This window comes from Eimeria acervulina, genomic scaffold (assembly GCF_000499425.1).
Source record: "Eimeria acervulina Houghton genomic scaffold, Eah_scaff526, whole genome shotgun sequence".
NCBI classification, from domain to species: Eukaryota; Apicomplexa; class Conoidasida; order Eucoccidiorida; family Eimeriidae; genus Eimeria; species Eimeria acervulina.
Genome location: NW_013547284.1, coordinates 6,046 through 22,881, shown reverse-complemented (window position 1 = coordinate 22,881; position 16,836 = coordinate 6,046). Strand labels below are relative to the sequence as shown.

Here is a 16,836-nt window from a genome sequence, read left to right as displayed (position 1 = left end):
AAAAAATAATAATAAATATGCAGTTGTCTCTCTGTCTCTGTTGCTGTTGTTGTTGTCTGCCTCTCTGTCTCTTCTTCTTCTTCTGTCTCCTCTCTCTGTCTCTTTTTATTATCTTTCTGCTGTCTGTCTCCTTCTGTCTCTTCTTCTTTTGTCTCTGCTGCATGCAGCTCTGTGCACTGCCTTATTTGCAGGGAGCCGCCACCCCTAAATCCTAAACCCTAAACCCTAAACCCTAGCCATTAATGAGGAGACACCCAATTGACTCTGTCTCTTCATATTCGCACAGCCTCTTGCAGCAGTTGAGGTGTACAGACACCAGCGAGTAGAGTAGTTGGGTGTAGGAGGCCTAAACATGCAGCAAAGAAATTAAAGAAGATAAAACAAAAAGGAGACAGCTAATGCACAGAAGAGACACAAGATAGAGATAGACAGACGCAGCAAACTGCAACGAGAAGCAGACAATACTAAGACAGAAAGAAAACAGCAGCAGCAGCAGCAGCAACGACAGCAGCAGCAGCAACAGCAGCAGCAGCAGAACAGAGACAAGAATTCATCGTCAAGTGTACGAAGGAGAATCTCTTCTGTTGCAGGACCCTCAAAACAAAACAAACAATTTGCAGCTGCCTCAGCAGCAATTGCTGCAGCTGGGGCTGATGCTGCTGAGCTGCCTAACTTGCTGCTCCTGCTACAGTAGCAACGAAAGCAGCAGCAGCTCGATTTGCCGCTGTTACTAAGGTAAGAGCTGCTGCTCCTGCTGCAGCACCTAGAAAGAGCGTTGCTGCTGCTGTTGGTGCTGCTGCACCTCACATACAGATAAAGAAGATACTGCTGCTGCAGGCTGCAGCAGCAGCAGCAGCAGCAGCTTACAAGAAGTCCTCCTCCTCTACCTCTGGGATTAGCAGCTCCGATGTGCGACCTGCTGCAGCAAGAGAGTCTCCAAAGCGAGGCAAAGCACCTTGCTGTCGTTTGTCTGCTGCTGCTGCTGCTGCTGCTATTTGCGGCGGCTGCTGCTGCTGCCCAGGGCGCCCAGGGGTGTGCATGCCAGCAGCAACAGCAGCAGCAGCAGCGGTAGCAGCCGAAGCAGCAGCAGCAGCAGCACGATGACGCTGCACCTCCTCCGCAGTTCGCTGCTGCTGCAGCTGGTGCTGCTGCAGCGCGTGTACACTGGCGCTTGAGCCCCTCAACAAGTGCTGCTGCAGCTGGTGTAGCTGCTCCTGCTGCTGCTGCTGCTGCTGCAGCAGCTGCTCCTGCGTCTGAGTACCGCCTTGCTGTCCAAACAGCGGCTCATGATAAGGAGCAGCAACTCCGTGCTGCTGCATGTACATCTCTTGCTGCTGCTGCAGCAGCGCAGCGCGCTTCTTGTCTTCTGCTTCCAGCACGATTGCAGCAACAGCAGCAGCAGCAGCAGCTTTCTTTCTATTTCTATTTTTTGTCGCGACACCCCCTCCTCGTCTTCTGTTGTCAGCAGCCTGAGATCCTCCTGAAGCTGCCCCAGGCGTTGCCTGTGAAGCTCCTGCTGCTGCTGCTGCTGCTGAGGGTCCTCCGGCTGATGCGGATGCTCCTGCTGCAGCACTTCCTGCAACAGCAGCATCGTGGCCTCGGCTCGAACCGTCTGCAGCTGCTTGAGCAGCCGCTGCAGCAGCAAGATTTGCTGCTGTTGCTGTGGGTGCAAGCGAACCCCCAGCAGCAGCAGCAGCACCAGCAGCACCGGTTGCTGCAGTGTTTGCTGCGTGAGCCATCATGTGCTGCCTGTTCACCGCTGCAGTAGCAGCGTTGTGCTGCTGCTGCATGTGTTGGTGCTGCTGCTGGTACTGGCCGTGCTGCTGCTGCTGCTGCTGCTGCTGCTGTTGTTGTTGCTGCTGCTGCTGCTGCATCAACGAAGATGCAGGTGCAGCAGCCAGACGCACAGCAGCAGGAGGAAGCCGCGGGGGCTCCGCTTGCAAGTCGAAGTGCAGCAGCTCCAAGAACTGCAGCAGACGGTTCCTGCAGCAGCAGCAACAGCAACAGCAACACCAGTAGCTGCAGCAGCAGTGCTTTGCAAACCTCCACACCTGCGGCTATGGCACAGGCGGCTGCCTCGTGCTGCTGCTGCTGCTGCTGCATGCAGCAGCGGCCGGGGGACAGCAACCAGGACAGCGACTACACAACTGAAAGCAGCAGCAGCAGCTGCTGCTGCTGCAGCAATAACAGCAGCAGCAGCAGCAGCAGCAGCAGCAGCAGCAGCAATCACAACAACGAAACGACGGACCTGAAGGAGAGAGGAACGAGGCACTCCGTTGCAGAGAGCTGCAGCAAAGCCCTCAAATCTAAAGCAGTCAGCCGCAGCAGCAGCAGCCGCTGGCTGTGAGCGACCTGCAGCAACAACAGCAGCAGCAGCACAGCACGAGACCCCGCGATAGGAAATCCCACCATAGCTACTGCAGTTGCTGCTGCTGCTGCTGCTGCCGAGCGCTGCTGCTACACCGCCTAACACGACAGCACAAGCAGCAGCGGCAGCAGCAGCAACTGCAACAGCTGCAGGAACTACAGCAGCAGCAACTGCAACAGCAGCATCGACAGCAGCACAAGCAGCAGCAAGATACCTCTGCAAACTCCTGAGCCTTCTCAAGCGCAACTTCTTCTGGTCGTTGCTGCCGCTGCTGCTGCTGCTCTTCAGGGAGTCCTGCTGCTGCCCTGCTGCTGCTGGCAGCAGCAGAATCTGCTGATGCTGTAGCAGCTGCTGCAGAAGATCCCACAACGCTAGCAGCAGCGTCCCCCTGCAGCAGCAAAACAAATGCAACCAACGTACAGTGAGCAGCAGCTAATTAAAAAATCAAGAGACAGTGCAGCAGCTAGGACCTGCTGCTGCTGTATGTGCCGCTGCTGCCTACCAAACTGCACCAGTAGCAGCAGCGACAGCAACAGAGGTGCAGCAGGAAGAAGAGCAGCAGGACCAGAGGCAGAAGCACCAGCAGCAGGGCTAGAAGCAGCAGCAGTGCTAGAAGCAGCAGCAGCAGGAGCAAGAGCAGCAGTAGCAGCAGGAGTAGAAGCAGCAGCAGCAACAGGAAGAGCAGCAGCAGCAACAGCAGCAGCAGCAGCACCTCCTCTGCCTTTGATGTCTGTGGGCCCCCCATTGCCCCTCGCGCCTTAAGGCGATGCTTCACGCGGCGGCGGCCCTCATTAAGGCGGTGGAGTCTCTCAGCCTGCAGCAGCAGCAGCAGCAGCAGCAACAGCAGCAGCAGCAGCAAGACAAGGCAAGCAAGAATGACAAACAAAGACTTGAGGAACAAACGCAAGATCAGTAGCACCACCCTAAACATACCCAGCAGCAGCAGCAGCAGCAAATCCAGCAGCAGCACCAACTGCAGCAGCAGCAACTCCAGCAGCAGCACCAACTGCAGCAGCAGCAGCAAACGCTCACCACCTGCTGGTCGTTCTCCCTCCTCAAAAATAATTCACCTAATACTGAAAAACTCAGCTGCGGCTTCAGCCCCAGCACATGCTGCTGCTGCTTCTTCTGTGCAGTCGATGCCCCTGCTGCTGCTGCTGCTGCTGCTGCATCCCCCCAGTCTCCACTAACGGCAGTGCCTCCCAGGCCTTCTGCGTCTGCTGCTTCGCTGCTGCTACTGCTCATTAAGCGAGAGAACATCCTATCAACCCGGTATTGTGATATCGCCTCAAGACAAGGAGCCAACAACCTGCAGCAGCAGCAGCAGCAGCAGCAACAGCAACAGCAGCAAGAAGCAAATGAGCATCAGCAGCATGAAGCCAGCAGCATCAACAGCAGCAGCATCAACATCAGCAGCAGCAAGAAGCAATCAGCAGCAGTGGAAGCAACGACAGCGGCAGCAGCAGCAACAGCAGTAGCAACAGCAGCAGCAACAGCAGTAGCAACAGCAGCAGCAGCAGCAGCAGCAGGACGCACGTGAGTCTGAGCTGCATTGCACTAAGCAGCCTATCCACTATTGCTGCTTCATCAGCAGCAACAAGAGACACCCCATGCCGTGTGGTGGCTTGTCGAAGTATTTGCTGCAGTCGCCGCTGCAGGTAGAGCCGCAAGACATTCTGCTGCTGCTCCTCTTCCTCCTGAACGAGCTGCAGCAGCTGCTGCTGTTGCTGCTGCTGCTGCTGCTGCTGAGCCAAAGAAGCGGAAACAGGCCTCATAATGTGCTGCTGCTGCAGCTCTTGCTGCAGCAGCTGACGGACTTGCTGCTCATGCAGCACCACCTGGGTAGCAGAGCTGTTTAAAACCCAAGCCCATCTCCTTCTCTGCTGCTGCTGCTGCTGCTGCTGCTGCTCTCCCCCAGCTAGAGGTAAGTGTCTCCTTATTACACTCATAAACTTAGGACGCTGACGCAGCAGCTGCGGCCGAAAGGATCTACGCTCTCCTTCTGTGCTGTAGTCTGCTCGAATCAAATAGCTGCTGTTGCTGCTGCTGCTGATGCTGCTGCTGCTGCTGCTGCTGTTGCTGCTGCTGCTGCTGTCGCCTAAGCGGAGTCGCTTGATAGGAGGGCCCTGGAGACTGGAGGCCTGTGGGGCGAGCGGCTGCTGCTGATACTGCTGCTGCTGCTGCTGCGGCTGCTGGAACTGGGTGTGCATCTGCTGCTGCTGCATCGGCCGCTGTCTTAACTGTTGGTGCTGCTGCTGCTGTTGTTGTTGCTGCTGCTGCTGCTGAGCGCTGCTGCTGCAGCTCGCCAGGGCCTCAGCACACACATCAGCAGCAACATGCCCAGCCATCTGCAGCTGCTGCACCACTTGAGCTCCTCGAGGCTTCTGCAGCAGCCGAACTATTAAGTCTACTTGCCTGCAGCAGCAGCAACAGCAAAAGCAGCAGCACAACAGCAGCAGCAGCAGAAGATGTTGTGTAGCCTGAGTGCCTGCTCATCTCCACATGGAGGGAAGCGAATCCGTCTCTGCAGCAGCAGCGGCAGAAGCAGCAGCAGCTGCTGCTGCTGCTGAATGTGTGCAACTCTCAATATCTGTTGCTGCTGCTGCTCTCGCTGTTTGCTGCTGTCTCTGCTGTCTGTACACCCCACACCCTCACCGCTCGCGGGGATATGCAGCCACCTTCGCCAGCGTCTCAGGATCAGGCAGCAACTGCAGCACACAAACAACTACCTGCTGCTGCTGCTGCTGCTGTGCTGCTGCTGCTGCTGCTGTTGCCATATGCGCGTGTGGTTCTCCTGCTGCTGCTGTGCTGATGTGCTGCTGTGCTGCTGCTGCTGCTGCCACTTCCAGCTTTGCTGCTGCTACTGTTTCTCATGTTGCTAGAAGCAATCTATTTGCTGCTGCTGCTGCTGCTGCTGCTATTGTTGCTGGTGCTGCTGCTGCTACAACTCACTGGAGGCGGCATCGCTGCAGCACTTCCCTGTGCGTCAGCAGCAGCAGGAAGCCTGGCGCGGTTTGCTGCTGCCAACGCCTGATCGTTCTGCTGCTGCATGCGTTGCTGCTGCTGCTGCTGCTGCTGCTGCTGCGGCTGCTGCGATGGCGTTGGCACTGAGAGTTGCCGCTCCTGTTGCTGCTGCTGCTGCTGTTGCTGTTGCTGCTGCAGCTGTTGAAGTTGTTGCTGCAGATGCGGCTGCGTGAACGGCTGCTGCTGCTGCGCCTTCCCGGGCTGTTGCTGCTGCTGCAGCAGCACCTGCTGCTGCTGCTGCTGCTGCTTGGCTAACTCATATGCACTCTTTAAGGCGTCTTGAACTCTAACAATTCCTCTCTCTTCTAACGACTGCAGCAAAGCAGCTAAAGAGCGGCCCCCTGTCTGCGGCAGCTCTACGCCCTGCACACAAACCCTAAACCCTAAACCCTAAACCTTAAGGATGCGTTGCATGGAGTTATTGAGGGTTCGTTAGCAAATGCTTGAGTGTTTGAAGTTGAGTCTATAAAACAAAGAAATATAAAACCAGCAGCAGAAAGGCAACACAGCAGCAGCAACAACAGAACCAGTAGTACAAGCAGCAGCAACAACAACAACAGCAGCAGCAGCAGCAAAAGCAACAATAATTCTCACTCTAAAGCGTGCCGGGTCCGCCTCCGCCATGCGCTGCAGCAGCATCAGCACATACTTCGGCTCTACGTTCCTCTGAACACCAGATCGAGCTTGCTGCTGCTGCTGCAGCTGCTGCTGTTGCTGCTGCTGCTGCTGCTGCAGTTGCTGGTGCTGCAGCTGCTGCTGTTGAAGCTGCTGCTGTTGCAGCGTCTGCTGTTGAAGCTGCTGCGGAGGCAGCTGCTGCGCCTGCAGCGCCTGTTGTTGCAGGTGCTGCAGTTGGGGCTGCTGCTGCAATTGCTGCTGCTGCTGCAGCTGCTGCTGCTGCAGCTGCTGCTGCTGGTGTGGGGTCTGCATGCGTTGCAGCTGAGCCGGGTGAGTCATTGTTTGCGCACCATCAGGTTTGATAGATAGCATATGAAGGGGCTGCTGTTGCAGCTCCTGCGGATGCATCTGCTGCTGCTGCAGCTGCTGCTGCTGCAGCAGTTGCTGTTGCTGCAGTTGCTCCTGCTGCAGCTGTTGCTGCATGCCCTGCTGCATCGTGCGGTCCCATCTGTAGCAAAGAACTGCTGCTTCTGTTCAGCTCCTCACGTTGCAGAAACAGCAGCAGCAACAGAATAAGCAGCAGCAGCAACAGCAGCAGTAGCAGAAGCAGCAGAGTGCTGCCCTAGTCCCCCAGTGTTAGCTACGCCTCATGAGGAGTGTTTGCCACTGCAGGCGAACAGCAGCAAACCCCAAAGGCTTTTGCAGCTTTCGCTGCTGGTGTGTTTGTGTTGCTGCTGCTGCTGCTGCTGTTGCTGCTGCTGCTTCCGCAGCAGCAGCAGCAGCCGCAGTAGCTGCGCGTTAGGGATAGAGGGCTGCTCGTCGTTGTTAGCTCTTTAGGAGTAACATAACAGCATTAATATTTGCAAAATGATAAAAAACAATGTTTAAATTTATAACGAAGAAGCTGCAGATACACCACAAACCGCAGCCGCCTCTCCGCTTGTTTGGGGCTGCAGCGGCCGTTGCTGGTGCAGTGTGGTGTATAGGCACTTAAAAATTAAATAAAAAGAAAAGAATTCTTATTAACACTAAATTAAACAAAATATTATTGCATTATAGTTCAAATCCTCGCTAATTCTCCGCGCCGTCTGTACTGCAGCAGCAGCAGCAGCAGCTGCTGCTGCTGCAGCAACTTGCATGCGTATGAGGTGTGCGTACACCCGAAAAGTTAATAGGAATATGCGGATTTGCTGCGGCATGTGGGGTTTCTACCGCAGCAGACGCCTCAGGCATTGTCTAGCTAACTCCATACGCCTCTAGCTGCTGCTAACGACCGCTATTATCTAGCTAGCTAGCTAGCACTAGCTAGCTATCGATAGAGGGCTAGCTAGCGAGCCCTCTATCTAGCAGTAGCGGTAGCAGTAGCAGTGGATAGGTGTAGCTATACCTAGCTACCTGGGGGTGATAGACGTCGCTATATATATATATATATATATATATATATATTTAGATTAGATTAGATAGAGTTATAGTATAATACAGGATATTGATTTTTCTGTTCTTTTGTTTCTTCATGTTTGCTGCTGCTGCTGCAGCAAAAAGAGACAAGAGACGCATACTTATACTGCAGGCAGCAGCAGGGCTGCAGGCTGTCTTTGCTGCTGTTCTTTGCTGCTGCTGCTGCTGTATGTATGTATTTGGCCTTGCTGCTTTCGCTATCGCTGCTGCTTTCAGCTGCTGCTACTGCAATTCCCGCTGCTGATGCTGCTGCTGGAGCTGCTGCTGGTGCTGCTGCTGCTGCAACGGCAGCAGCAGCAATGAGGCTCCAGCAGCAGCTAGCAGCGAGGGTGCTGCGCTGTATATACACCTTTCAAGAAGACAATAGGGCTGAGGTCAGCACAGAAGCGAAGCACGGAGGAAACAGCAAAGCAGCAACAGCAGCAGCAGCAGCAGCCGCAGCACGGAGAGAGGAGCAGCAGCAGCAGATGGAGACCATCAGCATCGCAGAGGAGGTCTCCTCATCTCCGGGCGAATACCCAAGCAGTACTGCTGCTGCTGTTGCTGTTGTTGCTGTTGCTGTTGCTGCTGCTGCTGCTGCTGCTCGGTTGCCCTCACTCGTCTCACTCTTGGAACTGTAGGCAGTACCTGCTGCTGCTGCTGCTGTTCCTTTTGCTGCTGCTGCTGCTGCTGCTGTTGCTGCATTCGCTGCTGCACCCGCAGGGTGTTGAGCTTGACCTCTTTGAGGAGAGTCTCCATTGCTGCAGATAGCTCTCTAAGCTCCAGCGGCAGCTGCTGCTGCTGCTGCTGCTGCTGCTGCTGCTGCTGATGCTCCTTCTGTTCAAGTTGGTGTTTCCCCTCCCTCTGCCGTTGCTGCTGCCTCTGAGCGGCATGCAGCAATAACGGCTGCTGCTGTTCCTGCTTCTGCTGTTGCTGCTCTTGCTGCTGGTGCTGCTGCTGCTGCTGCTGCTGTTGCTGCTCTTGCTGCTCTTGCTGCTGCTGCTGCTGCTGCTGCTGCTGCTGCTGTCGCACCTGCAAAGGAGGCCGTCGCGGCTCTGCCTTTTTGAGTGGGGGGCTGATGGCCTTTGGCGGAGGCACACTGCTGCTATTGCTGCTGCTGCAGCTGCTGCTGTTGCTAACGCTGCTGCTGCTGCTGCAGTATCTGTTCTCTATGTTGCTGCAAGCGCTGCTGCAGCGGCTACTCTCCGGCTGCTGAGAGACGCCCGAATGGAGGTCCTCCTTGGAGCCGCTGCTGCTGCTGCTATTGCTACTGTTTTTATCTTTGTTTCTGCTGCTGCTGCTTATGCTGCTGCTGCTGCTGCTGCTGCTGCTGCTGCTGTACAGCCAAGGCAGGGAAGCGTTGCATGTTGGCGCCTCGACGACTGCCCTGCGCTGCATCCTACAAGACGTCCCTTCTGTGTCTCTGTCTCCGTTTCTTCTGTCTCTATTTTCTTCTCTATCTGCGGAATCGAAAGCAAATGAGTTCACTAAGTGCCGCTGCTGCTGCTGCTGCTGCTGCTGTCGCTGCAGCGGCTGCGAGAGAGGAGGCAGGGGGGGCAGCAGAGAGTGTGGGGTGCTGCGGCCGCTGCTGCGGCCGCTGCTGCTGCCTCTGTCGCTGTTTTCTGTCTCCTCTTGGAAGTTGATATGGCCATGCTGCTTCTGCTGCTGCTTCTGCTGCTGTGGCTGCTGCTGCAGCAGCTGCTGCAGCAGCAAAGATGCCTCTTGGTGCTGCAGCTGCCAAGTGTGTGTAATGCCTCCTGAAGGCTGCACGTAGCAATCAAGAGAAGAGGAGCTTCTTAACAGATCTCTACCATCAACTACAGTTCCATTCTCGGTTCTATAGACAACTCTGCTGCTGCTGCTGCTGCCGCTGATGCTGCTGATGCTGCTGAAGCTGCTGCTGCTGCTGATGCTGCTGAAGCTTCTGCTGCTGCTGATGCTGCTGAAGCTGCTGATGCTGCTGATGGTGCGGTAGGGAGAAGGCGGGGCAGCTGCTGCATGCTCTGCTTCTTCTCTAACTGTCCGCACTTTTGTTAATCCTTCAGGCGGCTGGAAGCTGCAAAAGACAAAAAAAAATACAAATAATTTGCTGCTTATGTGAGGTGCCTATACACCCGAAGAGCAGCAGCAGAAAGAGATAAACGCAAGCAACAACTAAATACACACGCCACCAAACATAAGAACAAAAGGAGATATATTTAAACATATTTAATATAAATTAAATGAAGTATTTCTATGAAATATTATCATAGAATGCCTTCCGAAGAAAAATATTAAAATATGTCGACGTACACCGCAAACACAAACAACGCCAACACAACAAATACACAAACAGATACACAAATAAATACACAGATATAAATACAAATACTAATACAAATACATGCATGCATGCATGCATGCATGCATGTAGAGCAACGGGGCTGTTTGCATGTTTCCATGCATGCATGCAATCAAGCATGCAAACAGTCAATCATGCAGGCATGCAAACATTTAAACAGCCCCATGCATACATGCATGCATGCATGCATGCATGCATGCATGCATGCATATAAACAGCCCCATGCATGCATGCATGCAGGAGGAGAGGAGGAGGTTTACGGTTGAACGACGTCTGGGGGTATTTGGGGTCCATCGTGAAGGAGGAAGGTGGACAACTTGCACCGCAGATTTCCTTCGCCTGAATAAAACAAACTCAAGCTCTTCTTCTCATTTAATAATAGATAGCTATGAGCTAGCTATTTGTTATATCTAATAGCTAGCTAGCAGCTAGCTAAGATATTGATCAGAGCTAGCTATCTAGCTATCTAGCTAGATAGCTAACTGGCTAACTAGCCAACAACAGGATAATTAATTTGTGACAGTTTAGGAGCTAACTAGTTACCTACATAGCTAGCTAGCTAGCTACCTACCTACCTACTTACCTACATAGATAGCTAGCTAGCTATCGAAGGACAAAGATAAGGGAAAGAAAGAAGAAATCGGAGGGATATTGCAGCAGCAGCAACAACAGCAGCAGTAGCAACAACAGCAGCAGCAGCAACAACAGCAGCAGCAACAACAACAGCAGTAGCAGCAACAACAGCAGCATCAACAACAGCAGCAGCAGCAGCAACAACAGCAGCAGCAGCAACAACAGCAGCAGCAGCAGCAACAACAGCAGCAGCAGCAACAACAGCAGCAGCAGCAGCAGCAAGGAGTTGCGTGATTAGGGTGTACGTACAGCGGTTGGCGAAAGTAGAAGAGACAGATACAGGGTAAGACGCCCAGTCAAGAGTCTGCAGCAACAAACAAAATAAAAAAAAACGATAAACCCATGTAAATAAGTATAAATAAACAAATATAAACAAACAATAGATTAGAGCAATAAACAAATATAAGTAAATATACTTGAAAGCAACAAACAAGCATAAACAAACAGCTGCAAACGAAGACAAACAAACAGCAATAAACAAATATAAATAAAAAACAATAAACAAATACAAACAAAGCTGCATGCATGCAAGCGAAGAAAGGAATCCGATAGTATTTGGTGTAAATGTTTAATAATGAAGAGTAAACTAAACAAAATAACAAAAATAAAACAAACATAAAATATAAATTAAACATAAATTAAGCAAACCATCAACAGCAACAAAAACAAAAAAAGAAGAAGAGTATAAAGAGTAAAGGAGACAGAGACAGACAACTATAACAGTTTCTGTTTGTATACAATAAAATAATGCATATATATATATGTATATGTATATATATATATGCTTGTCTTTACCTCTTTATTTATTTATCTGTATATATCTTTATTGATTAATAGATATTAATTAATGTATTTAATATCTTTAGATAATATTGAGGTGTACGTACACCTGGCTGCTTTAAGTTTGCTAGGGGTATTATTATACAGCCAAAGTCGCGCAGTTTCCACGTCCTCTTTTTTCCGTTTTGCACTGTCTCTTCTACTTCTTGTGTTATTATTAATGTCACACGGAGAGCAGCAGCTTCTTGGTTCAGAGGAAGTATAAACTGCAGCAGCAGCAGCAGCAGCAGCAACAGCAACAGCAACAGCAGTGGGAGCAGCAGCAGAAGCGGCAGCAGCAGCAGCAATAGAAGCAGCACAACAAATGAAAAAGAAACGGTAGAGTGGTGATAGGAGTAGAAGCAGCAGCAGCAATAAAAACAGCAATAGCAGCAGCAGCAGCAAGAGCAACAGCAACAGCAGCAATAGAGACTTAACAAAGGAGAGACAAAGACAGTGAAGGAGAAGAAGGAGACAGAAAAGACAAACAAAAACACAAAAAGAAAGAAGAGACAAATAACAAAATATAAAAACAAAGAACGAACAAACAAAACAAATTTAGAGACAGCTGACGTACAGCAGCAAACGAGGTAAATAAATAAAATAAGAAGAGACAGAGAGAGAGAGAGAGAGAGACAGAGAGAAATAGATAGACAGATATATAGATAAGCAGATATATAGATAAACAGATATATAGATAGAGAGAGACAAATAAAGAGAAGGAGAAAGAGAGTGAAAGAGCAAGTGATACACAAGAAAACAAACAAACAAAGAGGAAAGGAAGCAGAAACAGAAATAAACAAACAAAATAAATAAATAAACAAATAAATAAATAAACAAAACAAACAAATAAATAAATAAATAAATAAATAAATATACGCATAATGGATAGAAAATATATCTAGCGACAAAAGAAAAAAACATATATATATATATATATATATATGTACATGTATATATACCCCTAACCCTAAACCCTAAACCCTAAACCCTTGCATGCATAGACAGCGCACTTTGTGATTGAGGGGAATATCGACTTGGCCTTTGCTGATCGTAAGAGCCTGAGGCTCTGAACGATTTCGAATGTGGTTAAGCAGCTGCACACCACAAACCCTAAACCCTAAACCCTAAACCCTAAACCCTAAACCCTAAACCCTCAGCACTAAACCCTCAAGTCGTACACGCACAGCGTTATAGAGATTGCCTTGGTCGCTGGGGGTGTGTGCGAAGAGTTGCTCTGACTACGTGCAAACTCACTGTACGTGCAAACCCTGAACCCTAAACACTAAACACTAAACCCTAAACCCTAAACCCTAAACCCTCACGTCTCCGAGATTGTCACTGAGGAATCCGCAGAGCAAAAACACCTGCGCTTTGTTTCCTTCCAGTTCCACTCTCCCTCTGCAGCACAAACCAGCGCATGCAAACCCTAAACCCTAAACCCTAAACCCTAAACCCTTATCGGCAGCATCAGGGGAAGCAGCAATGCCAGCAGGTGTCGCAGCTGCAGCAGCAGCAGCAGCAGCAGCAGTAAGCTCAGGCGTAGCAGGAAGAGAGGAAGGTGCAGCAGCAGCAGCAGCAGAGAACCACATCAGCATAGGCAGAAACAGCGAACACCCGGTTAACAGCAGCAGCAGCAGCAGCAACAGCAGCAGCAGCAGCAGCAATAGCAACAGAAGCAACAGCAACAGCAGCAACAGCACCAGCAGCAACAGCAGCAATAACAGCAGCAGCAGCAGCAGGTGAGGTTGCCTACGAAAATCCAGAGACATCGACTTCAATCTTCTCAGATAGAGAAGGGTCTTGTGCTGCTGCTGCTGTTGCTGCTTTTTGCTGCTGCTGCGCTATCTTCGAGCGTAGCCGCTGCACCGACTGCTGCCGTTGCTGCAGCTGTTGGGTAGCAGCAGCAACAGCAGCTTGCTGCTGCTGTTCTTTACTTAATGTCTTCTGGAGCTGATGAGCAACGTCTGCTGCGCCTTTGCTGCTTCGCTTCTTAATGTAGCCGTTGCTGCTGCTGCTGCTGCTGCTGCTGCTGCTTGGTTTTGCTGATTCGCTCCTTACGCTGCTGTCTAACTTTCTCAAACTTTCTGTTTGTCTCTTGACTCCGTTTGTCTCCTTTCTATGAGGTGCTGCTGCCTGCGGGGAGGTTCTTCCTGCTGCTGCTGCTGCTGCTGCTGGTGCTGCTGCAGCAACCCTTGGAGTCGTCTCCGGGGGTGTAATTGACGGTGCTTCTTGTGGAGGTGCTGCATCAGCAGCAGCTAATATGCTGCTGCTTGTGCTGTGATTGCTGCTGCGGTTGCTGCTTTTGCTGCTGCTGCTGCTGCTGTTTTGCTGCGGTGTGCTATGCTGCTCTGTATGTGCAGTTGACTCTGATGCGTCTGCCCAGGTGATTCCTCTTTGATGCTGCTGCTGCTGCTGCTGCTGCTGTATGTCTTCTTTGTGCGCTGCTTTTCGCTGCAGCTTGCCGTTGCTGCTTGTGGTGGGGCGTTTGCTGCTGCGTTTGCTTCTGCTGCTGCTGCTGCTGCCGGGGCGTTGAGTGCTGAGTTTGCTGCTGGTGCTGCGAGGGGTTATTGCTGCTCTTGGGGAGTCTATCAGCAATTCATATTCAGGAGGAGGCTGCATGCAGCTACACAGCAGCAAATGCAGCAGCGGCAGCTGATCTCCAGCAGCAAGGCGTTTATAGTGGCCGGAAGGCAGCCGCCTTATCCTAGGTGATTCGAGAAGCCGAAGGGATCTCTTCATTGTTTGCTGCTGTTTTAATTTCCTTTCTATAAACCCTAATAAACCCTAATAAACCCTAATAAACCCTAAACCACAGCATATACCGCACACACATACTTAAACCCCTACACACCCTTACAAACAGACAAGCAGCAGCATATACTTCTTCAATTCGCTTTAAAACGCACACCTATATCATCTGTTTAGGGTTTAGGGTTTAGGGTTTAGGGTTTAGGGTTATCGAGGGTTTAGGGTATAAACGTCGTAACGCCTACTGGCATTGCATCCGGCCTTGCATTTAGAGCTATCAAGGGTTTAGGGTTTAGGGTTTAGGGTTTAGCTTTGTCATAAGTTTAGGGTTTACTGTTTAGGGTTTAGGTTTGAGGATTTAGGGTTTAGGGTTTAGGGTTTAGGGTTTAGGGTTTGCGTACAGGATCGAGTCTCAAGGACCACCGGCTGCCTCTGAGACTGCACCGCTGCGACTGGGTGGTTGTGCTGTATAAGAGAGAAATAGAATAAAATGAGTAAAATATAATAATTATTTTAAGCAAAAAAACAAAAGAAAACAAACAAAGCAAGAAAAACTAACGCATCAACCCTCGGCCTATGTAGGCAAGCCAGCTCAAGCTGCAGCTGGGCGGCTCAACAGGAGTAAAAGGAGAAGAAATATGATTAATAAGAGTTAAAATGCTTAAATATAAATATAAATATTGACAAAATACAAACAAGCAAAACCCTTCTCAATGCATGCGTTCATGCTGCGGTGTATCGGCACCTCTAAACCGCAGCATCGACAGCGGCAATGTTGCGGCCTCTTCGGTTGTATAAATTATTAAATATAATAAAGTATGTTTTATATTTTTAATTTTTAATGTTTTATTTATTTTTTTCAGCTTTTATTTACCCAATATGCCTCTGATCAGCACACAACTTCACCCTCTTCTTTAAGTGTCTTCTTAGATTATATACCTCTTCTGAGCCTTTAGAAAAACAAAAATAAAGGAGAGGAATTTGAGGCGTATATACACCTCATATGTATGCTGTTTATACACCTCAAACCACTGCACATACACCTCAAACCCCTGCTATACATACGCCTCAAACCATTAGAAGATATACTCTGTAACACACAGCTGTATATACACCTCAACCTTGTATTGTACATACACCGCAACGCTCTGCTGTACATACACCTCAACCTGCTGAAGCATGTACACCTCAACCCTTTGCTGTATACACACCTCAGCTGTACATACACCTTAGCCTTTAATTGTGCATACACTTCAACCCTCTGCTGTACATACACCTGAACCTTCTACTGTACACACAGCTCAACCCACTGCTGCATATACAGCTGAGCCGTACATACACCTCAACCCTTTGGTCTATATACACCTCAATCCTCTGCTGTATATACACCTGAGCTGCATATACACCTCAACCTTCCGGTGCTCAACCCTCTGCTGAACATGCACCTGAGCTGACTATCTGAGAAATGCAGTAAAATTTTTTTCGACTCCACAGCAGACAAACAAACGATGCAATAAAACTCACAACAGACACAGACTGATACATAACATTATATATATATATGCATATACAGATATATAGTTATACAGACCTAGGCATAGATATAGATATAGACATAGATACAGATATATACATATATATATGTTTAATATATTTTATTCATATAAATTATTATTTATATATTTGTTTGTAAAATAATATAAATATGTTTTCTATAGGATGTCAGTAGACATCGTGTGCATGCGCACCAGAGACATAATAATATATAAAAATATAATGTTTATAATATATAAATATATAATATTTATAATATATAAATATTTAATATTTATATTATATTTATGCGTTTTGTTTGTCTTCCAGGCGTGTCTCTGTCCCTTCGTTTGCTTCTTTTTTCTTTGTCTTTCTTTTATATCTCTTTTTTGTTTGTCTCTCTTTTTATTTAATTTGTCTCTGTTTGTCTCTTCTTTATTTCTTTGGTCTTTGCTTGTCTCTTTATTTTATTTTATTTGTCTTTGTTTGTCTCTTCTTTATTTTATTTGTCTTTGTCTCTTCTTTATTTTATTTGTCTTTGTTTGTCTCTCTAGTTTATTTTATTTGTTTATTTTTTTTTGACTGTCTCCTTTGTCAATTTGTCTGTCTCTGCTATTTTGTATTATTTATAAACTAATAAATATTATTACACAGACATTTATTATTATTATTATTATTATTCTCTGTTTGTCTCTCTATAAAATATATATTAAGATAAAACAAACAAAGACAGGACAACAAAACAAAATATTGACAAGAGAAAATGTCACTGCAGCTAAGAGCTGCCTGTACACCCCAAATATATATATGCAAACAAACCAAATGCTCTTGCTGCTGCTGCTGGTTTTCCTGCTGCTGCTGCTGTTGCTGCTGCTCCCACAAGCCTAAGCAAACAAAGCTCAGGAAAAATAAATGCAGCAGCAACGCGCGCAAAACAAAACAACGCAGCAACAGCAGCAGAAGCAGCAGTAGCAGCAGCAACAGCAGCACAAGGCCTGGGCTGATCAGCAGCAACACACTAGTGCTGCTGCTGCTGCCTCTTTGAAATCATTCAGCTGCTGCTAAAAAAGGGGCCGCAGCTGCTGCGGCCCGTGCTGCTGCAGCAGGAGCACTACATACTGCTGCTGCTGGTTGCTGCTGCTGGTGCTGCTGCTGCTGCTGAACAAAGGCTTCAAGTGTATACAACTTTAAATATCGGAAGTACTCTCTCTGTCCTGTAACGCAGCAGCAGAGTCAACACCACAACACTGCAGCAGGTGCAACAGAGCAACGCAGCAGCAGCAGCAGCAGCAGCAGAAGCAGCAGCAGCAAAAAC

General features: G+C 49.2%; 3 protein-coding genes across 3 annotated transcripts; all 3 read right to left on the bottom strand.

Annotated features, from left to right (window-relative positions):
• Positions 1–863: 863 nt before the first annotated feature.
• On the bottom strand, positions 864–5,145 carry EAH_00041530 (hypothetical protein, conserved; the record flags this gene model as incomplete). The annotated part of the gene is made up of 7 exons (XM_013391796.1): positions 864–1,983; positions 2,249–2,352; positions 2,583–2,756; positions 3,081–3,182; positions 3,401–3,677; positions 3,905–4,783; positions 5,024–5,145. 7 exons carry the CDS (start codon positions 5,143–5,145, stop codon positions 864–866), a joined length of 2,778 nt encoding a protein of 925 aa, XP_013247250.1.
• A 112-nt stretch (positions 5,146–5,257) lies between these two features.
• EAH_00041520 (hypothetical protein, conserved) lies at positions 5,258–6,502 on the bottom strand (the record flags this gene model as incomplete). Its single annotated transcript, XM_013391795.1, has 2 exons — positions 5,258–5,755; positions 5,987–6,502. The coding sequence occupies 2 exons, from the start codon at positions 6,500–6,502 to the stop codon at positions 5,258–5,260; spliced, it is 1,014 nt and encodes a 337-aa protein (XP_013247249.1).
• Positions 6,503–7,942: 1,440 nt separating this feature from the next.
• EAH_00041510 (hypothetical protein, conserved) lies at positions 7,943–13,979 on the bottom strand (the record flags this gene model as incomplete). Its single annotated transcript, XM_013391794.1, has 6 exons — positions 7,943–9,500; positions 10,046–10,124; positions 10,668–10,722; positions 12,251–12,334; positions 12,563–12,638; positions 12,994–13,979. The coding sequence occupies 6 exons, from the start codon at positions 13,977–13,979 to the stop codon at positions 7,943–7,945; spliced, it is 2,838 nt and encodes a 945-aa protein (XP_013247248.1).
• Positions 13,980–16,836: the final 2,857 nt, after the last annotated feature.